The sequence below is a fragment of the Vipera ursinii genome, assembly GCF_947247035.1.
Source record: "Vipera ursinii genome assembly, chromosome: 15".
NCBI classification, from domain to species: Eukaryota; Metazoa; Chordata; class Lepidosauria; order Squamata; family Viperidae; genus Vipera; species Vipera ursinii.
The window spans coordinates 3777346-3804109 of NC_139528.1; the positions used below are offsets into that span (position 1 = coordinate 3777346).

General features: G+C 50.6%; 3 protein-coding genes across 3 annotated transcripts in view; 1 reads left to right on the forward strand and 2 right to left on the reverse strand.

Moving 5' to 3' along the window:
* The window catches only part of VEGFB (vascular endothelial growth factor B), a 147975-nt gene that overhangs the window by 88629 nt on the left and 32582 nt on the right, over nt 1-26764 (reverse strand). The window lies entirely within an intron of this gene.
* Nucleotides 1-26764, forward strand: part of MACROD1 (mono-ADP ribosylhydrolase 1) — a 111007-nt gene that overhangs the window by 6955 nt on the left and 77288 nt on the right. The window lies entirely within an intron of this gene.
* FLRT1 (fibronectin leucine rich transmembrane protein 1) lies at nt 21052-23575 on the reverse strand (the record flags this gene model as incomplete). Its single annotated transcript, XM_083373993.1, has 2 exons — nt 23191-23575; nt 21052-22731 (listed from the first exon to the last, which is right to left on the reverse strand). The coding sequence occupies exons 1-2, from the start codon at nt 23494-23496 to the stop codon at nt 21052-21054; spliced, it is 1986 nt and encodes a 661-aa protein (XP_083230119.1). The 5' UTR covers nt 23497-23575.

A 26764-nucleotide genomic window follows, 5' to 3' on the forward strand; every position in this document is an offset into this window, starting at 1 on the left:
AACTGTTCTTCGTATAGGTTAGCCCAGGGGTCTTCCAACCTGGCCCTTTTATGACTTGTGGACTTCAACTCCCAGAATTCCTCAGCCAGTCCACAAGTCATAAAAGGGCCAGGCTGGAAGACCCCTGGTTTAGCCCCTAGATTGGGAGACCAGGACTAGAACTCTGCTTGGTGCTTCCCTCTCCACCCCCTGGCATCTTTTACGTTGGGTCACCTGAGTAGCTTTCAACCTGATGTGGTCCTTGCAGGACCATCCATCTCTCTCTCCCTCTCTCTCTCTCTCTCTCTCTCTCTCTCTCTCTCTCTCTCTCTCTCTCTCTCTCTCTCTCTCTCTCTCTCCCTCCCTCCCTCCCTCCCTCCCTCCCTCTCTCTCTCTCTCTCTCTCTCTCTCTCTCGCTTTCTCTCTCTCTCTCCTTCAAGAGCTAAGGCCTGCACCGGTTGGTGGTAAGATTGCCGCCGTCTTCTCCCAGCTGGGTGTTTTACGGAGAGATGGATGGATTGAGTGCCTGCATGACTTTGGCATTACGAATCGCCAGCCACGGTTATCAGCCCGCCAAGTGCGGGAGGCGAAAGCCCCAGGCAGCTATTATGGTGGCAAATTGTCAACGCAAATCGACGCATGTGTCACTCCGGCGGTCCAATTGCTGGTGGACATTTGCCGCCAGCGGAATCGTCAGAGGAGCTGGAACACAATCCGAGTTGGTGCTTAGGAGGCCTGGGGTGGGGCTGGCCTTGTTTAGTTTGCTGACCCCTCTCCCCAGCAGCTGCCCTCAAAGTAAAAAGAAAAAAAAAAGGCTACGGCACATCTCTCAGAAGCAGAACTTCTCAACGGGGTTCGTGCGTCGGCCTAAACCCTGGTTTGTTTACCGCTGGTCAGTTGACAAAGCTGCAGACAGCAGGATCCGGGGGAATTGGATAAGCAGCGAGCAGCTGGTGGGCGGCTTCCCCTGGATTTCTTTTGGGATGGAGCCACCTGTAGCCGTGGTGGCTGAAAACTGGAAGACTGCTTCCCTGCATTTGGCAAAAGGGAACTATGGCAATACATTGACTTTATGGGAGGGAGGGAGGGAGGGAGGAAAGGAAAGGAAGGAGAAAAGGAAGGAAGGAAAGAAGGGAAGGGAGGACGCTGAGCTTGTCGATCAGAAGGTTGGCAGTTTGGCGGGTCGAATCCCGAGTGCCGCGTAGCAGAGTGAGCGCCTGTTACTTGTCCCAGCTTCTGCCAACCTAGCAGTTCGAAAGCACGTAAAAATGCAAGTAGAAAAATAGGGACCACTCCGGTGGGAAGGTAACAGTGTTCCGTGCGCCTTTGGCGTCTAGTCATGCCGGCCACATGACCACGGAGACGTCCTCGGACAAGCGCTGGCTCTTCGGCTTTGAAACGGAGATGAGCACCGGCCCCTAGAGTCGGAAACGACTAGCACGCACGTGCGGGGGAACCTTTACCTTTACCTTTTAAAGAAAAATCTGAGATTTGAGAAAGAATTTTGTAATCTCTCTGCTTACTCATTTCCATGGAAATTTTTTGTTTATTAACAACAACAACAACTCAAGGTGGCAATCCTACCAAATACTCTTTCCTCCTCCTATTTGCCCCACAACCACAGCCCCACATGGTGGGTTGGGCTGAGAGGGAGGGACTGGCCCAAAGTCACCCAGCTGGCTTTCACGCCTAAGGCGGGACTAGAACTTACCGTCTCCTGGTGATTGACTCAAGGTCGCCCAGTTGATTTCCTTGCCTAAGTGGGGCTAGAACTCCCTGTCTCCTGGTTTCTGGCCTGGTGCCTTTATTGCCAGACCAAACCGGCTCCCCTCGAACCTATTCCCTCTTCATTCTCTCCATCCTCTTTTCAATCCCCTTTTCCATTTCGGGGCTCACCCGAATCCGGAATTCCCCACCTTGACCCCGGCCACAGAAAGAAAAAGACGGAGAAGTTGATTTTGCCTCGGTGGCTTTCGGCACAGGACGCCCATCCGCTGGTCCGGGAGTGACAGAATGAAATAGCGCTTAATTACCTGGCATTAATTAACTGCATAATGAATCGCCCAGGCCTGATTAACCTCCAGAATTCGTCCCAGGGATGTCCCAGCGATGCAGCCACCGAAGCGGCAAGGCAGCTGGCCAAGTCCGTGGAGACAAGGAGGTCTCCGGTAGCTAATGCAGTTATTCTTAGAAGCAAAAATAAGTACTCGGAGGAAGAGTTTGAGGTTTCCACTGCTGCTGCTGCTGAAGAGATCCTGTCAGACCTCAGGTGGGCCCGTTCTTTGCCGGCTGTTGCGTCAAGAAAAGGGGGGGGGAAAGGATCTTAGACAAGATGGGTGATGCCAAGTATCTCTTGCTGAAGTCCATCCTCCAGTCAGTCCCCAAAAGATTGATCAGGAGGGAATAGCACTCAAGCTGATTTCCCCAAGGCTAGAGAAGTCCTCTCGGTTGCCTTCGGATAGCCAGTTTGGTCTAGACTCTGGGGGTTGAGGCACCAGGGTAGAAACCAGGAGACGGTGAGTTCTAGTCTCACCTTAGGCACGAAAGCCGGCTGGGAGACTTTGGGCCAATCACCAGGAGACGGTAAATTCTAGTCCCACCTTAGGCACGAAAGCCGGCTGGGAGACTTTGGGCCAATCACCAGGAGACGGTGAGTTCTAGTCCCACCTTAGGCACGAAAGCCGGCTGGGAGACTTTGGGCCAATCACCAGGAGACGGTGAGTTCTAGTCCCACCTTAGGCACGAAAGCCGGCTGGGAGACTTTGGGCCAATCACCAGGAGACGGTGAGTTCTAGTCCCACCTTAGGCACGAAAGCCGACTGGGAGACTTTGGGCCACTCCCTCCCTCTCAGCCCAACCTACCTCAAGGGGTTGTCGTGGGGAAAATAGGAGGAAGAAGATGTGCTGAAGATGTCCACCACCTTGAGTTATTTGTAAAAAATAACAATACAGTGACTATAATAATAATAATAATAATAATAATAATAATAATAATAATAATAATAACAATAATAATAATAAATATAACTCCTCCTTCCCCATAGCTTTCTTCAAAGAGATCCCCGCAATGGCCGGCCCTTTTTTAGAGCAATCTGTGTGACTTCTCTTTCCTCTTTTTCTCTCTCTCCCCCTCTCCCCTCTTGCCTCTTTCCACCTTTGGACTATAAAAACCGCCATAAAAATAGAGATTTGCAGCAGACGTCCGTCCGCCAGGCCTAAATGGGGGAACAACGCTCCCCCAATCAGATGGCTCCTGTCTCAGCTCCCTTTTATGGCCGCTGCCAGGCGATATTTCACAGGCAGGTGGGAAGTGCTTTAAGCAACCCTCACAAGGCAGGTTTCTGCCTGGGGGGGAGGGGCAGGACCTGCTAAGGGGGCTTTGGAAGAGCTTGGCCTGAGGGTTGGTCAGGGGTGCTGGTCACGCCGTCTCAAGGACAGTTAAGTCAGCGGAACGGCTTATCTCCGGAAGTTGTGGGTGCTCCATCATCGCTGGAGGTTTTCAAGAAAAGATTGGCCGGAACAGTATAAGGGGGTTGGACTAGAAGACCTCCAAGGTCCCCTTCCAATCCTATGGGTTCTGTGACTTGGGCGCAGGCTACTGGACCTCTTGGCAAAAGATTGCAGGGATCTCATTCTCTAAAGCAGGGATGCTGAGCTTCCTGTCAGCCAGAATTGCACTTAGCCCGTCGTGTTTGTGTGTGTGTGTGTGTGTGTGTGTGTGTGTGTTTGCGTGTGCATGTGCGTGTGCCAGATCAAAACCCTACATGCCATTTCAGTTACGGAATTGCGGCGACTGTCCATGTTTCCCTCTCTCCTTTGGTCCCATAAAATAGGACAGGTGGTCCTTGACTTATGACCATTCTTTCAGCGGCCGCTCAAAGTTACAACCACACTGGAAGAAGCGACCTGTGACCGGTCCTCGCCCTTACGACTGTCGCAGCCTCCCCACACTCGCCCAATCAGAATGTGGGCGCTGGGCAACCAGTGTATTTGTGACAATTGGCAGCGATCTGAGGTCACACTGAGTGCCCTTTGCGACCTTCCCAGCCCAGCTTCCCACCAGCAGAGTCAGTGGGGCAAGCTGGATTCGCTTAACGACCGCGTGATTCACTTCACGACCGCAGCGATTCGCCTACCATATGATTGGGCCTGGCTCACGCCTTGCTTAATGGCAGAAGTTCAGATTCCAGTTGCCGTTTAAGCCGAGGACTATCTCTCTGAGGGTAAATTCTGGGTTCTGGGTTCTAAATTGGCCCCGTAGACCTGGTTTTTCCAGCAGGCCTGGGGTCCCCAGGGTGATATGGAGCCAGTCATGTGGTTGGTTAGATTGTTGAAGTTTATTGGGGTTTTTAATTGGGGTTTTGTTTTTTTTTGCAAGCCACCCTGAGTCACCATGAGCGAGTTGGGCAGCCCTCTCAATCATAATAAATAAACGAACTTTTCCAAGATTTCCGGGGAGCTGCAATCCACGTATTTGAGGTTCCACGGGCCACCCGGAGGCCTCGTGGAGGCTTTTAGCTCTACCAGCGCTAAAAGAGCCTTGGTGGAGCAGTGGGCTAATGCCTCCTTAAGTAACACCAGCTGCCTGCAATTAGTGCAGGTTTGCATCCCACCAGGCTCAAGGTTGACTCAGCCTTCCATCCTTCCAGGTAGGTAAAATGAGGACCCCGATTGTTGGGGGCAATTAAGCTGACTTTGTAATAACGCCGCTTGGGGGGTGTGTGTGAAAGCCCTAATAAGCAGGCATATACATAGAATGAAGGCTACTGCTAAGCTTGTAAGCCGCCCTGAGTCTTCGGAGAAGGGCGGGATATAAATGGAATTAAAATAAAAACCTCCCCCCTCCACGCTCCTTTCCACAAGGGGTTCCTCTGATGTGAATTTAACTTAATGTCTCCCTCTCTTCCTTGCTGGGGTTTTTTTGGGGCAAGGGGGCTGCCCGGGGCAGAGAAATAAGTGATAGCCTCTCTCCCCTGAATCCAGATCCGCGTTCCCTAAGGCGAGATGAATTATTTTGCCCCCTGGGGCAGAAAAGCTGTGAAAATGCAGCAGTGGCACATTAAGCGGGTCTCTACTGATAACCCTCTTTCTGGGCTGCCCAAATCTATTAGTTTTTTGAGATAGCTGCCAGCGCTGCACGGGCGGCTGGCAAGGTCCCAGCTCTTTTCCTCTCTTGCCATCGACGTTTCTTTTCCTGTTTTTTCTTCTTCTTCTTCTTCTTCTTCTTCTTCTTCTTCTTCTTCTTCTTCTTCTTCTTCTTCTTCTTCTTCTTCTTCTTCTTCTTCTTCTTCTTCTTCTCCCTTTGTTTATTTTGCTTATTGTATTTGCTAATGGGCTGGGGGGGGAGCTACGTATTTTCAGGGCCATTGCAGGGAAGATTTAGCATCTGAACAGGTTGCACAGGTAGTCCTCGACTTAACGACCACAGTTGAGCCCAAGTTTTCTGTTGCTTAAGCAAGACGGTTTGCTGAGTCGGTTTTGCCCCATTTTACGATTTGTTTTATTTTTAATTTTTTGGCCACCGTTGTTAAAGTGAATCCCTGCGGTTGTTAAATCAGGAGCCCGGTTGTTAAGCCAATCTGGCTTCCCCCTTGGCTTTGGTCGCAAAAGGGGGATCAGCAACCGTCATAAATACAAGTCAGTTGCCAAGCGTCTGAATTTTGCTCACCCGGCCGTGGGGACGCTGCAAACGGTCCTAAGGGCGAAAAACCGTCATGAGTCACTTTTTGTAACATTAAAACGGCCACTAAATGAGCTGTTGTTAAGTAGAGGACTACCGCTACCAGACTAGATTGTCTTGAGGTGCCCAGGACCTGACTGATAACCGGGGTTTGTAGGTTCCTTGAATTGCACCCAGAAAAACATGGCTAACCAACAGGGCTCCTGTCACAATGCAGTAAGTGGGTTTCTCATCCCTTTACAAGTGGGCAGCTGATTCGGGACCAGCTGCAGTCTGAATCCGCTTGTCCCTTTGCATGCCTGTTAGTTTATTTCGCATTATACTTTTATAGGATTTGTACACTGCCTAGCGGGGAACCGTCTTTCTTGGCCAGCTGGGAAACGTGGCAGATAAATAGGATCTTCTGATTCTAGCTGGACTGGGGTCCCCCCAAAGTCTGGCGTTGCCTTATATTTATCCATTTAGTTCCCCCAGAGAATACAAGGACACCTGATCGGATTTGCGGAAAGATTTCAGGCAAATATGGAAGACTTTTTTTAAAAAAAAACCACCCCAGCTGCTTGCCAGGTCTGCTTTTTTTATTTTCCTATCGGTTTGGAAGCTTGGTGTAATCGTGTTTTATTTATTTTATCTCTTCAGTTTATACGACTGTCTGTTCGCCAAGTGGCTCTGGGCACCTAACAACATGCAACCGCAGTGTAAACATGTCCCCCTAATCAAAATCCAATATACACACGTACGGTATACACCCACCCTAACACCTATAGCGCCGAACGCAGCAACTCACCCAAAATTAATCCATGCGTACCGATGCCTCGCACGAGGGGGCCAAAAGAATATATTCAGCCGGCTTGGCGAGCCAGCTGGGTTATTTTTTTTCGTTTTTTGCCCCTTCTCTGCTTTTCCACCGTTTAACCTTAATTTTGCCCTCCCTCTGGCCACGAGGGCCTGGCTCCTTGTCATTATGGCAGGGGCGTGATCCAACCCATCTTCTGGCATCCCAGCCAAATTCGAAGCCTCTTCCCCTTTCTTCGGCTGCAGAGCCAAGGTCAATTGGCTCCGGATGGCCCCCGACCTTCGCTCCTTCCGGCGTGATCTAAAAACTTATCTATTCGAACAAGCCGGCCTGATGGGATTGGGTTTTAACATTATTTTAACTAACCTACAACATTGGGCAGAATCATTCAACTTTAAATCTTGTAACCTGTATTCTTATTTTATTGCCCTGTACACCGCCCTGAGTCCTTCAGGAGAAGGGCGGTATATAAATCAAATCAAATCAAATCAAATCAAATCAATCAATCAATCAATCAATAAATAAATAAATAAACGGTTCCGCCTGCAGGCTCGCATTTTGGCTGCGTGAGCGAACTCCGCATTGTGTGCGGTCCAACGCAATTCTCCGTCTCCCCCCCACTCTTCCCCCCCCCCTGCTATTGGAGCTGAGGCTTCCGATGCTTTGCAAAGGAGCTTTGCAGGGCGGGGCGGGTGGGGGGCACGGAGGGTCTGCCTGCATCTAGAATGGAGAGAAGGGGCATTTTTCAGAATCTTTCTTTTCTTTTTTTTTATTTCTTTAAATCGCCGCTTCCTTCTGCCGGATATCCTCCGAGGCAGGCACCATATACAAAGAGCGGTGTGTGTGTGTGTGGGGGGGGAGGTCCCCCTTTATCCCCTGCACTGGGCTGCCAGCAAATGTGTCAGGCCTGCTCTGGCAGCGCTAAAGGGAGCCACACCTGACAGCTGTTTCAGCAGGGTATGAACCCCACTTAGCAAGTCGTAGTTTGCAGCCGGTGGCTGGAGGAGCCTTCAAAAGGGACTTGCTTCCTGGCCACAGAGAGAGAGGACAATGGTGCCAGCATCACTGATGGTGGGGGGCGCAGCAATTGTCATCCTCCAGGTGTGAGGAACGTTTCCTAGCCAGTGGTTGTCGGTCAAAAGGTGCTGGAATTGTGGCTTCTTCCTTCACGGAGGGCCACACAGTTCTCCTTGGTCCCCCCACGCTCTCCCTAAACCCGAGTGGTGCCTGGAGGCTGAACTCAAGTAGCCCTCGACTTACCCCAGTTCATTTAGCCACTGTTTGAAGTCATAATGGTACGGAGGAACCATTTTTCACACCGACGGCCGTTGCAGCATCCCTTTTTGCCCGGTGATCAAAATTCAGAGGTTGGACGGTTGACTCCTATTTATAACGGTTGCGCCGATCCCCTTTGGCCATGCAAAGTCAGTGGGGAAGCCTGGTTCGCTTCGCGAGCATACTGATTTTAACCACGGCGGCGATCCACTTGAGATCTGCGGCAAGAAGGGACGTAACACGGGGCAAAATTCACTTCACACAACGGCCTTGCCTAGCAACAGAAATTTTGGCCTCAACTGTGACTATCAGTCAGTGACGACGTAGTTTAAACCAGGGGTCTCCAAGCTTGGCAACTTGAAGACCCGTGGACTTCAACTCCCAGAATCCCCCAGCCAGCCTGCTTTAAGAGGGGTGGACTGCAACTCCCAGAGTTCCCCAGCCAGCCACGGGACCATGCGTTATTTTCGAAAGACCCTCTTTTCCTGCCCAGACATTAGGCCCCTCTTGATTTAAAACGACAAGCTCTGGTTCTTGTCGCACACACTCACCTTTCCAGCATTTGTGCTTTTAGGATTGTTCTTTTCTTCAAAAAAAAGAAAAAGAAAAAGGAAATATGGCTCCGGGCATGGACTTCCCCTTTTAAGAAACGGTTTGCTATTTTAAAAATCTGTCACCTTTTTGGCAATTTGGCACTGAGCTGGCCAAGCGGCAAATAAACCTCACCCTTGATCTGTGCTGAACGCTCAGCCATATGCTCAGCATATGGCTGGTGTCCTCCCAGGAGTCAGCGCTGGGCTGTAGGCTGTGCGTGCTTCATATTTTAGCATGGGGCTGAAAGAAAGCCAGGATTTTTTTTGGGGGGGGGGGGCTGTTGGTTTTTTAAAAGAAAGAGGGAAACCAGAGGCAGTTCAAATACACAGGGACTCCTCCTCACTCTGTAGAGATCTGACAGTATGGCTTTACCGCTGCGGTTAGACGGCAGAGCTGTGCCACACAGCCAATTCTGCTTCAGACTGCTTGAACGCGGCTCCTAAAATTAGTCTCTCTTTTTTTTGGGGGGGGGGGTTACACTGGTCCGCAGTTTGCAATTCATTTTAGCGACCGTTTAAAGCCACAGTGGCACTGGGAAAAAGTGACTTTAAGATCGATCCTCGCACTTACGACCGTCACAGTGTTCCCCACAACCCCATGGTCACCAGGGGCTTTTAAGAATCCTGGCCACCTCTCAAAACGATCGGAGGGCAGTGCCTGGATTGGGGTGCTGAGAATCAACAGGGGAGCCAGCCCCTTGTGCAAGTCCAAAAGCTCCAAATCAAAGCATGTCAGTTTGGTTCTAGAGTTCCCCGATTGGGCAATTCTTATAATCTCCTGGCATTGTCTTCTCTAAAGGGGAATATCTGTAGCTCAGGGTTGAAATGGGTGTGTCTGTGTGTGTGTGTCCCTCGGTGTTCTCTTACGCTTGGTTGTTTTCTTGCAGATGCTTCCTTTCCCAAACTAGGCAATGTCAACAGCGTATACACAGACACACACAGACACCCTTTCTGGCACTGATGTGGTTACCTAGTTTGGTAATGAAACGTCTGGAAGAAAACCACCAAGCTCGGAGACCAACAAGGTCCCCTCCTTACTAGAACTTAACAGTAGTAAAATCCAGAAAGTCTCTAGGCTAGTATTTCTCAACCTTGGGAACTTGAAAGATGGGTAGAGTGGATGGGTGGAATGGGGCTGTCAGAAAAAAGAGGGAGGCAGGGTGGGGTGGGGGTGGTCAACCTATTTTCTCAATCACCTGAAGGCAGGGCAAGAAGCAACAGGTGGAAACTCATCCAGGAGAGAAGCAACCTGGAATTAAGGAGAAACCTCCTGACGGTGAGGACAATTAACCAGTGGAACAGCTTGCCACCAGAAATCGTGGACGCTCCCATCCCTGGAGGTTTTCAAAAAGAGACTGTCCGAGACAGCGTAGTAGGTTCTCCTGCTCGAGCGGGGGGGGGGGGGGGGCGAGGGGGGCAGGCTGGAAGACCTCAAAGGTCTCCTGACACTTTTAATAACTCCCAAGCTGGGAGCTGAAGCCCGCCCATCTTCTCAAGGCCCCGAGGTTGAGAAGCCCCCCCTCCTCCCGATGCAGAGGAGACGGGGGTCTCCACCTCGCCGCCTCTTCCCAGCTGCTTGCCTCTGCCTCCATCTGGGTCACGCCATCCGATGCTTTAGTAGCATTGCTTAACCACCGAGATTTTCTGCTCCCTGAGCAGAGCATGAATTAGAGCCGTTAAGAAGACGCGCTTGCTATCCATTCGGAGGCCCAGAAGCACTTTTTTTCCAGCTGTGCCTCAGTGTGTGATGAGTCTTGTCTTCTCTCCGAGCTGGCATTTGCTTGTTCTGGGTTATTAATAGAGCCAGACCTAGCGACTGCCTTTCCCTCTCTTGTTAAATCAGGAAGGTGGTTTTTGCTCTCTAAATCTGGTGATTCCCTCCCCTACCCCCCCCCCCCTCCATCTGTACATTTTCCTTCTTGCCTCTCTCTGACCTCTTTCCCAAATTGAATATCCATCTTTCTTCCTCCCTCACTGCCCCCCCTCCCCCGTCCCAATTTTCTCCCCTTGGATTTTATTTTTAAGATTGTTTTTTTTAAAAAAAACAAACAAAAAACCCACAACAACTCGCATTTCATAGAAGGCTCCCAATCTCTCTCCCTCCAACACTTGAAGAGTTGATGTAGGTCAATAAATGTGGGCTTAAGAGAGAATAAAAGCAGCGTTTATAAAAAGCAAATGGCATGATGCCTGCAGGCAAGGAAAAAAAATAGTAAAAAAAAAAAAGGAAGAGGAGAGATGGAGGTCCTGATGGATGGGGCGGGGGGGGGGAGTTGGCCAGGATTCGGCCTGGCATGAAAACAAAGTGCAATGTTGTACTGGGTGTTAAAACAAACTACAATGCTGCCCTCGGTGTTCAAGCTGGTTGCAATGTTGCACTGAGCATTGAAACGAGCTGCAACGTTGCATTGGGCATAAAAGGAACAGCCATGCTGCGCTAGGCATTAAAATGAGCTGCAGTGGTTGTATTAGGTATGTGCCTGTGGACAAACGTGCCTACTGTGGTAACTCGGAGGTTGCATAAGCCATTTTTGCTGAAACACAGGTTACGTTCGGTGGATTATTTTTGCAACGCAGTTCTTTCCTCCAGGAACAAAATAAGGTTGATTAAAAAAACCTGGGAGTTGGTTTCAGAGTCTCAGCTGCCTATGCGCACACACCTACAGGGTTCATTTTGGGATTGGAGAGAGGATCCTGTGCCAACACCCCACCCGAAATTCTCCAACTAAGCAGCAATAAAAATTTGTTGAGGTTTGTGATGTCGGTCAACCCTGGCACGGACGCCCAAGCTGTACCGTCAAATCTCTCAGGTTGCTTCCCAAACTCCGGGGGTGTCTCCCAACCCCTTCAAAAGTTGCGTCTATATTATTATTTTTTTCCGGACATGTTAGGGCCATCCACCACAGGAAACCGGAAGGTATCGTTTCAGATCTGGATGCTGTGTGCGCTGAAACTGACCAGGTTACTTGATGGTTAACTCTGGCTAGTGGTTGTTGTTTTTGTGTGTGTGTGTTTGGGGGGGGGGGTGACCCTGCAACTTTTGTGCCAGGAATTTGGGAGGCACCTGTGTCATTTAGGAGCCTGCCGAAAACCTACTTTTTCATCCAGCCTTTTTGTGTGCAAACTTATCTAAATTTTTCCTTTTCCTTCTGCATCCTTCCCAATCAATAGTTTTGTATTGTTTAAATATAAGACGTCGTCATCATGCTTTCCATAAACCAGCACGCAAGCGGCTTGGTGGGCTTACTTAGAGCATGGAGTATTTAAAAAAAAAATAGTCTGAAGATGCTCAAGGAAGTATGAACAGTTCTTGTTTCGCTGTTGCCTTCTTCTCGGCTTGTGCCTTCAACTGGCAGCGTGGGCTGAGACCCAGAATCCACCCCCCCCAAGACCTCCATCTCCTCAGGGGTGGCATCACCCCTTTGCCCTGCTTGTCGTCGCTGCCGGCTGAAAAACGGCACTTTCATCCCCTGGAGAAATCCATTAACCTGCGGGCAGATTCTGCAGCCTGTCTAACGCCGAAGTAATGAACTCGAGTTTTAATGTTAAATTTAGCAGAAACCACCATTACAAAGTGACAGAAAATGATTTTCCCCGGGGGGGGGGGAATATTACAATCCAGGAGTCAGACTCGAGTAGTCCGGAGAAGTCAAAGTTTTGTCTCCTCCGGGGTCTGTCTGGCTGCTGGAGGTCCGAGTTCAAATCTCGCCTCTTGTCACGATCTTTTTTTAAAAAAAATTCAGCTGAGGTCCACCACCCGTCTTCCTTAAAATAGAGACTCGGCCCAAATTACAAGAAAACAATTGGAGCAAGAGGCTGGCCGGTGGCTAAGATTGTAGTTTAAAGAGACACAGAAAAAGGACTAGGGTAGAATTTTGGGGTTGTTGTTGCTGAGAAGCTAGGCTTCTCTCTGCAAGGATCTGAACTTTCATATTAGCGCATTAAAGGAGCAATCATTGCGCCATGCCGGTTTGGAATCACAGTTCAGCGCTTCAGGAAGAAATCCAGAAAGGTCGCCCGGCTCAGTTTAGCTTATTCTGTGAATTTTCTCAGAAAGCCACGGTTAAATAATGGTGCCAAGTGGTTACGAACCTGGGTATTGTGGTTCCAACATTTATTGCGTAATATGTTGTGTTTATGCAACCCACCAACTTTTCGTCATTCATAGTTAGTAAGCCCTGGCTTAAACCAGCATTTCCCAACCTCCGCCGTTTCCAGAATACTTATCAATGGACAAGCTGGTGGTAGAATTCTGGGAGTTGAAGTCCAGACAGCCAAAAACGGCCAAGGTTGGGAAACCCTGGTTGAAAATCAAGTATGAATCAAGGCACTGTGATTTTACAGTTTGTGGCTCGGGCGTATTGGGTCACCCCAATCAATCATGGCTCACATAACAAAACTTGATGGATGGGCTGTTTTTAATGCGACCTTTGTCTGAAATAACCAGGGATGAACTAGCCAAAGTTGGGTGCTGACAAACCCCACCCAAAGACACACGCACACACACACACCCCGAGTTTGTGCCTAGTCATACCGTGAAGCCAGCTGTTAAAATTAAACCTTTTCCCATTTTATTTCCCCCTCCCTCCCTCCCCCCCAAAAAAGGAAAAAAAAACTCTGCTTTTTTTGTTTCTTTATTTTTAATAATTAATTTTTTAAAGTTGTACTTTTTTGTTTTTCTATGAAAAACGGAGGGGAGGAAAAAAAGGACTAAGAGAATTTGCGAGACATTCATTTTTTTCTTTTTGAAACATTTGAAAATTTTCAAGGCACCTAAAACGAGGAGGAGGAGGGAGGAGGAGGAGGAGGAGGCCAAAGGTTGCGCCAAAGAGAGCACTTTGGTTTCTCTGAAGTCAAGAAAAGAGGAAGGGGTGGGGGGTGGGTCAATGGAAAAAAAAAAGAAATAAACACCCTTAGTTTGGCGTAGAGAGTTCAGGATGGAAACTCAGCTTGGGAACTGGTGCAAGAATAGCTGGGACGTGAGGCAGTGGTGAGCGGGACAAGGCTTTTGTGTCCCAAATTGTCTTTTTTTTTAATTAAAAAAAACCAACAAAAACCTGTTACTGGCCACTGTGATCCCAGTCAGTTTTCCAAAAGGCTTTTTTTTTAAACCTTTAGATTAAATCCCATGTGGCCATATCGATGTCCTCTCTCTCTCTTTAGTCTCTCGTTATCGCCGTTTCCACGCGCCTCTCGATGGGCTAAGTCTGCCCTTTGCCGAAGACCTTTAGCTGTTCTCAAATCACAGATGATGGGGAGAGATGCTCTCTTTAGGGCCCCTTCCTTGACTTCCGTTACGTTCAGTTGTGTGGGGAGGAATCGGATACCTGGGAACGTCCCAACCCGGTGCATCTCGATAGGAACTTTGAGGCGCCGCCAGGTTCATCTGCGGGTCGAATAAAGGAATCTACCACAAGGTGAGGACTGCCGGAACTTGGGGATTTGTTGCCCCAGATGACCCAAGGAACACCGGGTGGGACAAGGCTTGGATTTTCACCGACCCACAAGGGCTGTGGATTTCGCCGAGTTGTCTAGAGTGGGGGAGGACAGCTGAAGATACTAAAGCGGAGACCGAGCCGGTCCTTTTGGAGTTGAGGCCCTTGAGGGATCCTCTCTCCGGGAAGTTGGTTTTGGCAACCCCCTCCCAGAAGGGTAGAATCCAGCAAGCCAGCAATCAGGACTGGTCTGTGCAGAAAACTGGGTTAGTCCTGTGTGTGCATTGGAGAGCCTCTCCAGCTGTTGGCCTTCTCCAGCATTCTTCTGCTGTTGTTTTTTCTCGCTCAACTTGACCTTGGGAATGGAGGTCCTGCCCAATGGAAGAGCACCCTTCTTTGGCTTGACAGATTGCACCAACGGGCCCCTTTGTGGTCGAGAGAAGATGCTGTGATCTAGAAGGCAAGAATCTGCAACCCATCAACCTTCTTCTCCATTCACCAGTCTTGGCTGCTCAAGAAGGCTGTATATATATATATCTTGGGGAACACAAAAACCTCTTTTATCTTCTCGGTTCCTTTCTGCTGTTCCCCACATTGGCTGCCCGCATGGTGTAGTTCTTGCCTTGGAAGATGGTTTACATCCTTCAAGCAGCAGTTGGATTACTGGTCTGAGTCACATAGATCAGCCTGACCATTGAGTCCTTCCTTCTCAATATCCAGGAGTGCCCTGGGGGGCGGGGGGGGGGAGATCTGCCCTTGGGACAGCAAGAGCAGCCTTGGACTCGATCTTGGGAATGGAGGCCCTGGCCTTCTGAAGCTGTTTAATATGGGGACAGGTTGCCCAGCCAAACTAGGCCAAATTCATTTTCAAAATATAGATGATCTCAAGCTAAGTGGAAGGGCTAGTCTACAACATGGCATCAGCGCAACAGTGTTCCTCAAACTTGGGACTCTTTAAGATGGGTGGATTTCAAGTCCGAGAATTCCCCAGCTGGCATTCACTTCTGGGAATTGGAAGTCCACCCATCTTAAAGTTCCCAAAGATGAGAAAGGCTGGGCTAGACGTTTGCTTTGGATCCTTGGGGAGAGCTTGCGTCCTTCCAGATGTGGACCTGGCTGGCCACTTTCAGTTAATCCAGCTGGTACAGCCCATAGAGAGGGATGCTGGGAACTGTAGTTCACCCACAGTGGGAAGGAAACACCTCCCCCTCCCACCTGGCCAGGTTAATTCTCAGCCGTCCTAAGGGAATGTCATAGGCAAGCCCAAATTTCTCTACCTGTGCAAGGATTGGAGACTCACAAAAGCGTCCCTTTGTGTATCCGTAGTTTTTTTTTGTCTAGAAAAATCAAGTTTCTAGTCCTGCGCATCTCGGCCCTTGCTATTTTAAGAACTTGCCCTTCTACATTTCCCTGATCAGCAAATGCCACCTTTGTACTTCTGTTGAGCCTTTAAAAAAAAAAAAACACATTGCAAACAGCTCCTGAATTCCCTTTTCCGTAGAGTTGGGCTGAAAGGAGACAGGCTTGCCAAGAAAGATGTGTGGGGAAAAGCAAAAGGTGGCTTTTTTTTTAAAAAAAAAGGCCATTTGTCAAGCGGACGCCAAAGGCTGACGCCGCAAGGACTGAAGCACCATTTGAACAGAGACATTTTAGTCCGCCTGTCGAGTGCCGATAAGACCCTTGCCAAGGACCAACAGAAACACATGGAAGGCTGGGAGGGACTTTGCCAACCTGTAGCCCCCCCCCCCCCGCCTAGCGATGGAGCCTAGTTTTCCATAATCCCCGGCCCTCCGAGGGCATTCGAGAGGCTAGCAAACTGGGCTGACCTAAATTATTATTATTTTTTAATTGGCAAGTCATCAATCGCCAACCTAGCTCATTGCCATCCGCCACAGGGATCGTCTCCCAGTGCAACCGCCATATATTTCTTTTTAAGGCGGACGAGCATTTGATGGGATGGACAGACAGACTTCGCAGCATCGACAGCCTGCGGGGTGGAGTGACACATTGCAGAGGGGGAGGGAGTGCCTTTTTATGGCCAGGTGCCGGACCCCCCCCCCCGATGTTCTTTTAAAACTTGGTTTTTCAGGCGGGAGTTGGGATGCTGGCCAAGAAGATGGAAGAAAGGTGAATTGGGATACGAAGCCGTCAAGACACAGAGGTCCGAATGGAAAGGAAGATGGGGGGGGGGCCGAAATGGGTTTTTTCCCCCCAGCTTTGTCTCTTCCCCAAAAATGTTATCTTAGACAAGCAGGTGGAAATGCAGCCATTGTATGCACTTTCACGAAGCCAGCAGGAAGGCTAAAATAGCTGCTTACTTTGATGGGGATGGACCGGGCAAACTGGGGGGGCCTCGAGTAGCCTTACTGGGATATTTCTAGAGTATTCAGATTGCAAAAGGGGGGAGCTTTTTAATAAGGACACCCCCCCCCCATCCTTTTTGATTCTCGGCTTTCCTGCCTCTCTTGGGTCCTCCCAACGCCACTGGGTAACACCCTCGTTCAGTTTTGCCTCTCTAAATGAAACTTTGCGGGGACCCCGTTTGTTCCCTCGAGTCAAGATTTGGGTCGTCCTTGACTTAACAACCACAACCGGGCCCAGAATTTCTGTTGCTAAGCAAGACGGTTGCTAAGACAGTATTTGCCTTGCCACAGTGAAGTGAATCCCTTCGGTTGTTAAATTAGTCACACGGTTGTTAAATGAACCTGATTTCCTCATTGGCTTTGCTTGTCAGAAGGTTGCAAAAACACACACACACACACACACATACACACACACACCGGGAGACATTGCAATTCGTCACTAATACGAACCAGTGGCCAAGCATCCAGTGGCGTAGCGTGGGTTGTCAGCACCCGGGGCAAGGCAAGTAATTTGCGCCCCCTAACCCCCTCCACAATGGGTGGCGACCCGGCGGCTCGGATCGGATTCGCACAGCCAGCACTGCAGTGAGAGAGTGAGTGAGTGAGCCAGGCAGGGGCAGAGCTGCGAGTGCGAGCGCGCCCCCCCCCAGATGTTGCGCCCGGTGCGGCCGGCCCCCCCTGCACCCCCCACGCTACGCCACTGCAAGCATCTGAATTTTGATCAGGTGACCACGTGCAACAGTCAAAAGTGTGGAAAGCGGTCACGTCACTTTTTTTTTTTAGTGCCGTTGTAACTTTGGTGGCTAAATGAATATTTGTAAGTTGAGGACTACTTGTATCTTGCTCAGCCATTCAAGATCCGAAAATAAGGAACCCACTGGATGTTTTTTGCCTGTTCCAGCTTTGTGATCCCCTCCAACTCCTTTTGGTACTAGCTAACTTATTTAATAAACAAGGATGCTGGGAGTGGTGATCCTAAAAAAACAACAAAAAAAAACAACGGCTTTGGAAAAACCAGCCCATAAAGACCTGGGTTCAAATGCAACTATCCCTAAGAAGGTTTCTTTCTCTAGCTTGCTTGTTTTCAAAATAAATAAATAATAAAAAAACCCTCTCCTAAAATGCAAACTTTTACTACACTGAGCTGCAAATTGCAAGCGCATGCCTGGCATATACCAGCACCCATCAAATCACCCGCATTAACAAGAGATGGGGAGAGGCATTTTGGAGTGGGCATGTTTTCTTTTTTTTAAAAAAAACCCCAAATAAATAAATTATGACTTTGCCGTGTGCTAAACGCCGGCTCCCCGTGAGTCTGCTCACATTATCTTGGTTTGTGAAGTGCTGGGTACGGAGTTAAGCGTTTAATAAAATTACACTTCACGGGAGGTGAGACCAGCACCTTGGGTCCCAGGCCCTGATTATGCAAAGCGATGTTTAGCGGATAAAATATTAACTAGCCTGGAGCAATTTCTTCTCTCTCCTCTGCCCCCCCCCCCATTTTTCTCCCAGCTTGTTTGTGTGTTTTCCTCACTGAGGGTGTTTAAAACAAGGCGCCCGCCCAACCCAGCCTCTCCTCCTCCCGATAGATTTCCGTGGATGTGGAAAATTGTTTCCCCTCCAACTCAGATTTTATGGCCTCTCAGTCCCCACTTAGCTAGTTAAGTCCACCGAATGCCACTCACTCACAGGAAATTTAAAGAGGATTGAACATTTTGCAGCCTCCTTATTCACGCAAGGGTGTTCACTCCTCCCCCTCCCTCAATCACCCGACACCTTAATTGATTTTAATTTGTTGGGGGAGTGCAGATTATTTTCGATCCACCTTTGGCAAGCTGGCGAGATGCCGCCATCCGTGGACATGCCCTGGGAAGGCTGACGGGACCTTCCCCCCCCCCCCCACGCAAGCCTGCCTGGAAACGGCTCTTGTGCAACTCACTTCCAGTAGAAATAGAGGCGAATCGAGCCCTTTTTTGGGCAGGGGGTGCCTAGTTTTGCCCAATGCTTGGCTGGAAACTGGATTACCGTCTCGCCTTTCTATGGGGCCTTTGATTTCACTGGGAGTCCTTGGCATTTTTCCCTGCCAAGTCTCATTGAGCCATTACATTATTATTTTTTTCCTGAGGGGGAGAGGGGAGAGGTGGCGATCCCTTCTCATTGAGACTGCAGTGGTCATTTGTCTTTCCTCCGAAATCTCTCTCTTTTTTACCTCACTGCGGTCTCTACCAGCCTCTCCTAACCTCTGGATACGTTGGGCTACGTCTCCAGGATTTGGCCAGGAGAGCTGGGCGTGTGCCAAGTCCTATCTCAAAACATCTGAAGATGCTACAGGCAGTCCTCGGCTTACAACTATTCGTTTAGTCACTGTTGGAAGTTACAACGGTACCGAAATGGCATTTTTCACCAGTACGACCGTTTCAGCCTCCCCGCACTTGACACGATCAGAATTCAGATGCTTGGCAACTGGCTCCTATTTGTGACAGTTGCAGTGTCCGGTGTGTGTGTGTGTGTGTGAGACGTGATCCTCTGACAAGCAACCTCAAGGGGGGGAAGCTAGATTCAGTTCACAAACGTGTCACTAACTGAACGCCTGCAGCGTTTCACTTAAAACCGCTGTGGCAAGAAAGACTGTAAAATGGAGCCAAGCTGGCCAAACCACCTTCCTTGCTCAGCAACAGAAATTTTGCATTCAGCTTTGGCCGTAGGTCACAGGACTACCACCTGTAGGTCAGGAAAGACCATCTTGGTGCTTAGTTGGGACCAGGGTCAGATCCTACATTGACTCAGAGCAGTAGTCCATCAGCCAGTTTTAGCCTCGGCTCTGCACGCTCTTCTTTGTGGTTCTTGGGCGCACAAATCAAACCTCCCCCCCCCCCCCAGCAATGCTAGAAGACCAAACTTGAGAATCTTGCACCGGGGGGGGAACGTTCTTGGAGATCAGCCTGTCAGCGGTGGCCAAAATCCATCAGGTCAAGTCAACGTTCAAGCGCTTTGTCCTTCGGCGGCCATTTTGTCTAAAAACGGTCCCCCCTCCAACTCTGTGATTCTGTTAAGCTGTTTACAGATAACTCTGAATCGTGGGTTGTTTGGAGTCAGTTGCTCTCGACTTCACCGATTCCACCACGATCCTCGGTCTCCTCTTCTTCTTCTTTTTCTCCTTCTCCACTGCTTCGTTCCCCTTCTCCCTCCGAGACAGCCAGCTGTTTTGCATCTAACTGGCCTTTTCAGCCTTTTCCCCCTATCACTTGGAGGGCCTGGCTTCTGCTACGGGAATTCTGCAACTTTTGAGCCCCTGGATTCGCTCCGGAGAGAAACGAGCCCGGCACCCAATCTGCGAGAGGTCCACGTTGGGTGGTACAATTGAGAACGTTGCAGCCACGTGGGGTTGCCACTTGCCTGAAGAGCCGCTGGCTGTCTGCTCGTCCTCCTAAGATGAGAACACAGAAAGGCAGGAAGATCTTGGGAGGAGAAAGAAGCGCTACGTTCGATTTGACGAATCGCCGGTTGGATGGTAGAGACCGGGACCTTGCATTGAGGCGAGGTGGAGATCCCGGCACCTATCGGGATCCCTAGATCTCCCCAAATTCGCAAATACTGAGGTTGAGAGAGAGAGAGAGACAGACAGAACTTTTGAACTGTCTTAGGAAATTACAACGAGAACAACCTTTAGCCGAGGCCAAAGGCTTGGACCACCAAAATCACACTTTCTCTCCCCTTCCTTAACATCTCAAAAACCATTCGCCTGTGAACCTGAGATTCGTTGGGAATTCAGAGCCCCTCCCCCTCCCCCCCCCACCATGGAAGGTTTGATTATCTTGCTGGTTGGAAGACGCTGCTGGCCTGTCCCATCTTCACACGTGTCAGTGTCTTGTTTTTGTCTGTTTGTTTGCTAAAAAGGCAAGAGCTACATGGTGAGTTTATTCCTACGAGGAGGAGAATCGGAGAATCGTCTCCAATGAGATAGCTGGGTGAGGAGGAGGAGGAGGAGGAGGAGGTAATGATGCAGAGCTTTTAATCAGTTGACCAGAAGACCACAGAAGATTCTCGAGTTGTGACAAAGAGCGGCTTTTTAGAAACCCCCTCCTCCAAAGAAAAATGGGGGGGGGGGAGAGGGGACCCTCCCCTGAACCGTATTGTTCCACTTTGCACGACAAATCCAGAACCTGTAAGGAAAGCAGAATTATGGGGTGCAAAAGAAGAACGATCTCCCCACACATCCTCCAGGACAGTTGACGGTTTAGCCATCACGACCGAGTGTCAATTTTTCTTTCTTTTCTTTTCTTTTTTATAATCTAACCCCTGAACAAAATAGAAGATTTATACAGGAAGAAAGATAAACAGGTAGCATTTTTTTTTTGATTCTCAGTGTCATTTCTGCCTTCCTCTAGAACTTCCCCTGTTCCCTTCTATCCCCTTGCAGGGGGGAAAAAAAAAACCACCCCACCGCAAGCCCAATAAAACCGAACGTTCATTCACAATTGTTCCGACCGACCGCTCCCTTTTTTGTTGTTGTTGTTTTGTTTTAAATCTGGCATATTAAATATAAATTACGTCTTTTGTCCCCTCCGTATCTACTTTTCCAAACTTCGCGGTGTACGCGGCGTGGGTTTGCTTGTTCCTCCCCTCCCCTACAAAATAGGTTGGTTTGCAAAATCCGCTTCGCTTCCCCCTCCCCTTCGGTTCTAGCTGGTTCTGCTCTGAAAAGATAAAAGTCTGCTGCGTTTTGCCGTTTCTCTTCCTTCTCGGCCCAAACCGCCCCCCCCACCCCCGAAACCACCCATCTAAAGAACCGATCCAAGCCCAAACCTGTGTGCCTGTGCGTGTGTTTGTGAGAGAGAGGTCGGGGAGGGGGTAAAAAGGGGAGAGTGTGGAGTGTGGGGGTGGGAGGGGGCGACACGATGCATCTGGAAGAAGGGGGAAAAACTTTGCATCATGTATAGGCATAGTCTACATCCGGGATGCCCCCTTCTCTGTATCCCCGAGTTGTGCCGTAGCCAATTGTGTGGGTACTTTTGTAAAGGCTGGTTCCATTGGAAGGGAATATGGTGTGGATGACGTATTCTTCCTTCGCCCGGTGAGGATTGATGGGGATCATTTGCAAGCCGGGCCCTCGAATTTCCAAGATGGAGTTGTCTTTCTTGGTGCCCGACTCCATGTAGTCATCCTTCTTCCGGCTGCCTCGCTCACGCGTCAGCAGCTCTCCGGTCCGGTGGACGTACCAGCAAATGGCAGCCATGACCAGGAAGAGGAAGACCAAGGCCACCGCCCCGCCGATGATCCCCGCCAGGGGCAGCCCAGCCATGGGGTCGAGGTTTTGCTCATGGTTGAGGGTGGTGGTGGGACTGTACACGTCGGCGGTCTCGGCTTTGGCGCAGACGGGGCTCTCGTCGGGGATGTAGGTGTTGCCCGTCTCCATGGTGACCATGCAGATGATGTAGGTGGACTTGGGCTCCAGGGCGGTCAGGAGGTACTCGGTCTTGTCGCCTTGCACCAGCGTCTCGGTGATGGAGCCGACGGCCGGGCTGTGGCCCAGGCGCAGCCAGCTCAGGCGGAAGGAGGCTGCCGGGAGGGACGCCTTCCAGCTGATGCGGATGCTGTCGGCGGTCAGCGGCTTGACGTTCAGCACCAGCGTCTTGGCTCCCGATCCAGTGGCCATTGGATAGTCGATGTTGGAATCAGGCAGCTGGATGCCCGGGCGTTTGGCTTTGAGGGTGAAGAGGGAACCCTGCGGGGTGGTGACGGCAGCGTTGCTGGCCGTTGTTTTGGCCACCCCCGCCGAGTTGCTCTGCTGGCCGACTTCAAAGCACTCGTCCATCTCGTTGGTGATGTCTTTGATGGCCATCCCTCTGACCCGGTCGGGCCCTTGGCACATCAGTCCTCTAACGTTGACCACCGCAGCTTGGGCCTTGACCCAGTCCCTCAGCCACATGAGGTTGCAGCCGCAGTACCACGGGTTATTCCTCAGCAGCAGCTGGGAAAGGCTGTCCAGATCATCAAAGAGGCCCTTGGGCAGGGTGGTCAGGTTGTTGTTGGACAGGTCGAGCTTCTCCAGCTCCCTCATCTTGGAAAGGGTGTTGTACGGGATGTGGCTGATGGCGTTGTCCTGAAGGTAGAGCTTCTGCAGGTGGGCGCTGGGCAGGTTGAGCGGCGGGGCTGCCAGGGAGTTGCGCACCAGTGAGAGCTCGCTGAGGTTCTGCAGGCGGCTGAAAGTGTCGTCCGCAATGCGCTGGTTGGCCAGCAGGTTGCCATCCAGCACCAAACGTCGCAAGCTGTTGAGGCCTTTGAAGGCGTGGAGGGGAATGGTGGAGATGCGGTTGTCGTCCAGGCGAAGCTCCTCCAGAGTGCGTGGCAGCCCGGAAGGGATGCTGCTGAGATGGTTGCGGGAGAGAAAAAGCAGCTTGAGGCGGGTGCTGTCGGCGAAGGCGTCGTCTTCAATGCTGACGGTGGAGACCGAGTTGTCGTCCAAGTGCAGCTTCTCCAGCAGGGGGATCCTGGCCAGGGAGTCCCGGGCGATGGTGCGGACGTTGTTGTCTTGCAGATGGAGCTCCTTCAGCGAGCGGGGCAGGTTGACGGGGAACTCGTCCAGGTCATTTTCATAGAGGTAGATGACCTGCCAGGAATCAGAGGAATCCAACATTCAGCAGGGTGGAAAGGGAGGAGATTACAGGGGGCTGAATTTAGAAAACTCGACAGTCTTCCTGAGTGAGCTTAGAACTAAGCGAGGTTCTAGATCAGGGGCCTCAAAGTGCCGGCCCGCGGGCCGGACGCATCCCGAGGAAACTGCGCCCGCCCCATTGTCGGCAACCCCATTGAGTACAATGATGTTATCTAGCTGCACCATGAAATGTCTGCAAGAAATCCACCGAGCTCAGAGAGCACCGAGGACCCCACAGTCCTCCTCTTCCTCCGCAAACCCCTCTCCCTTCTAGCACTGATAAGGTTACCTAGTTGGGTGATCAAACGCAAGAAATCCACCAGGCCCAGAGAGCACCGAGGATCCCTCAGAAACCTAAGCATAATTGGCCCCTCACCTCCTTCTCCATCTCCTCTCCTCTCTCCTCCGGCTCACCTGGACGTTGAGTTTCTTCTTCAAACTGGAAGGGATTCCCGCATTGTTGATCTGGTTATTCTGCAGGTAGAGGGTGGTGGCATCGTCGGGGATGTCAGCCGGGATGGAGGTGAGGCCCCGGTCGTTGCAGTAAATGAAGCCGTTGTCACACCGGCAGACCGAGGGGCAAGTCGTGCTGTCGATCACCTCGCTCAGAAAGGCCACCAGCCCGTAGCAGAGGAAGATCCAGTCGCGCAAGTCCATAGCAGCCGCCGTGGTCACCACAGTGGCGGTCACCACGGCGGCTGTTGGTGACGCCGTCGCCATGGCGCCCGGTGCCTTTGGCCGTCCCAGGTTGAAGCCTTTTGGACCTGTAGAAGGGGTCAAGTGTGCACATTTAGCCTAGAGCCGTGGGGAGAATGCAGCATTGCAGGCTAACTCTGCCAACTGCCAGCAGTTCAATCCTGACCTGCTCAAGGTTGGTTTGGCCTTCCCTCTTTCCGAGGTTGGTAAAACGAAGACCCAGATTGTTGGGGGGGGGGGGCAAATGGGACAAAATGCTGACTCTACAAACCACTTAGAGAAGGGTGTAAAGCCCCGTAAAGCGGCATATAAGTCTAAGGGCTCTTGCTATAGCTAGAATATCTTTGGGAGATGTCGGGGAAGATGGGAAATGAAAATGTATCATGATTCTCTTCATCGCTCAGCTAAATGTCCGAATCCTCTGGTTGGGTTCACACATTGGACTAAAGCACCCCGTGGTTGGGGGGGGGGGAAACCCAGGCCCAGAGATGTAAGATAAAAAGCAAACCCCCATTTCAGAATCTTCAGAGAAGCCTTATTAAGCCAGCTCAGTGCCAAGTCTCCGTAAGAGCTTAAAAACATGGCTTTGCCATTTGGCTTGGGGTGCCAACGGGGGGAGGGAGGGGGCTTCATGCTGGGACCAGTTGACTGATTAACAGCAGACCCCCCCCCACCCTCTTCCCCCGTATCTCTGTAGCTAAGTCGATTCCGACAGTGTTGTATTTGTATTCTAAATTACACGCTTTTATCTCTTGATATAAATGTAAGCCTGATGGGCAGCTAATAAATTTTACACATTAAATCAATTAAACCGTCTCTTTCCCTCAACAAAGGCAGTCAAATTAAGATTGAATTCAGCCAGAGTTCAGCCCCCTTCCACCCCTCACCCTTTTCCAAAAAAGCGTTCTGATTTTTCCCCCCTGCTCGCTCGGATTGCCTTTGCCGCGCAGAATCTCCCATTTTGCTGCTCGTTCAGAGGCGGTTGATTCGGTAAATAGGGACAACCCCACAGCCGGTGGCAAGGCAATAGGCATAACTGCAACCTGCATTCCCCGCCTGCCATCTTGCTCACCTCTGTTCCACGCATGACCTCCCGGGGACTCCCCAGTCAGCTTTTTAAGACAACTTAGGTAAAGGTAAAGGTTCCCCCGCACATGCGTGCTAGTCGTTTCCGACTCTAGGGGCCGGTGCTCATCTCCGTTTCAAAGCCGAAGAGCCAGCGCTTGTCCGAGGACGTCTCCGTGGTCATGTGGCCGGCATGACTAGACGCCAAAGGCGCACAGAACGCTGTTACCTTCCCACCGTAGTGGTCCCTATTTTTCTACTTGCGTTTTTACGTGCTTTCGAACTGCTAGGTTGGCAGAAGCTGGGACGCGTAACGGGCGCTCACTCTGCTACGCGGCACTCGGGATTCGACCCGCCAAACTGCCGACCTTCTGATCGACAAGCTCAGCGTCCTAACCCACTGAGCCAACACGTCCCTAAGACAACTTAATGCAGCACAAATGTTTCCATGCGGGGGGGGAGTGTAATGGAGTTTCAATCGGAGCCGTCCCTCCTCCTGCCCCCCCCCACAAAAGGTCAGCGAATCCGCTCGAGGCTTTTAAGTTGCTAGAATTATTTAAGTTCCTAGAATTAGTTGGGGACTTTCAAGGCCATCGGGAGAAGCCTGGCCCACCTTTCCATTTCCGCTCCAAGCTGCAGCCGTCATAAATTCAGGCCGGTTGTCTCACGTCTTGAATTTTGTTCACATGACCGCGCCGACGCTGCAACGGCCGTGTGAAAAAAACGGGCAGAAGCGGCTTTTGTTTTTTTACCTCCCATCCCCCAGCGCCGTCGTAACTTCGAACGGCCACTAAACGAGCCGCTGCAAATTGAGGACTATCTGCAAGTGGAAAATCAAAATCCTTCCCCACCAATAAATGCTAAGAGGGCTTCTCCTGGCTACTGTTTGGAGAAATTCTGTGGGAACGGTACCCCAAACCAGCGTCGCGTGTGAGGAATCCTTCAGTATCAAAAAGGATGCTAAGTCGCTTCCTTCCGTGCCATCGACAGTTGTAAGTCGAGGGCTACCTTGTTTTAGGGTTTTACACTTTTTTTTCTCCTGAATTTCCGCCGGTTTCCCGAGTTTCAACCCTGGCCTTCCTCTGCTTCATTCCCCCCCACCTCCCAACGTTAATGTCTGCTCCTGCTTATCAAAGCTGGCCTCTGTTGGAAAATGGACAGCTCCTTTTTTTCCCAGGATTTTAAGCTTTACAAGGTTCCTGTGCATCCCTTTTAACCTCAGCTGAGTTAAATTCTTCCCGGTGTTATGTGTGTGTTTTTTTTTTACAAGGCTCTTTTCATGGAAGATTGGAGTCGGCAAGCTGTCTTGCTGGGCCCATGCCTATTAAATCGCTTCCTCGCCTTGGCTTCATTACGCGTACAATTTCTCCACCACGTGCATCCTTGTTTCCCCCCCTTTCCTTCACTGTCTCTTTTTCTTCCCTGCCCCACACCTCCTCTGCCCCCCCAACCCACCAGCGTTTTTCTATCTGCCACTTGCTGCCGCCACCGCTGTTGTTTTTTTTTTTTTTTTTTTGGGTGGTGGGGGGAGCGGCTTTATCCATCCTGGCCTATAAATTCTTTAAAGGTAAAGGTAAAGGTTCCCCCGCACATGTGTGCTAGTCTTGTCGATCAGAAGGTCGGCAGTTTGGCGGGTCGAATCCCAAGTGCCGCGTAACAGAGTGAGCGCCTGTTACTCGTCCCAGCTTCTGCCAACCTAGCAGTTCGAAAGCACATAAAAATGCAAGTAGAAAAATAGGGACCACTCCGGTGGGAAGGTAACAGCGTTCCGTGCACCTTTGGCGTCCAGTCATGCCGGCCACATGACCACGGAGACGTCCTCGGACAAGCGCTGGCTCTTCGGCTTGGAAACGGAGATGAGCTTGCGGCGTCAAATGAAAAAAAAAAAGAGAGAGAGACTTAACCAGGCGTGGTTTTCCATCTCTGGGTAACTGCTGCGGCGGATCCAGCTACAATCAGCCCCCCTGCGAGATCGCAGCGCCTGCTTCAAAACTTCCCAAATTGCCGTGAATCAGCCTTATCTCCCCACCATCCCACCCCACCCCACCCTCCATTCTTTTTTTTTATCACTGCTATTCAGATCGTATCTTTCAGAATTTCAGATCTGGGGTGCTTTGACAGGCACAGGCGGTCTGCCTTCTCAAAGCAGGTTGAGAATGATTGCAATTATTCTGGATTCTCGGTTTGAATAATAAATACGAATCGGGCTGCGTTCTACATTAAAAAC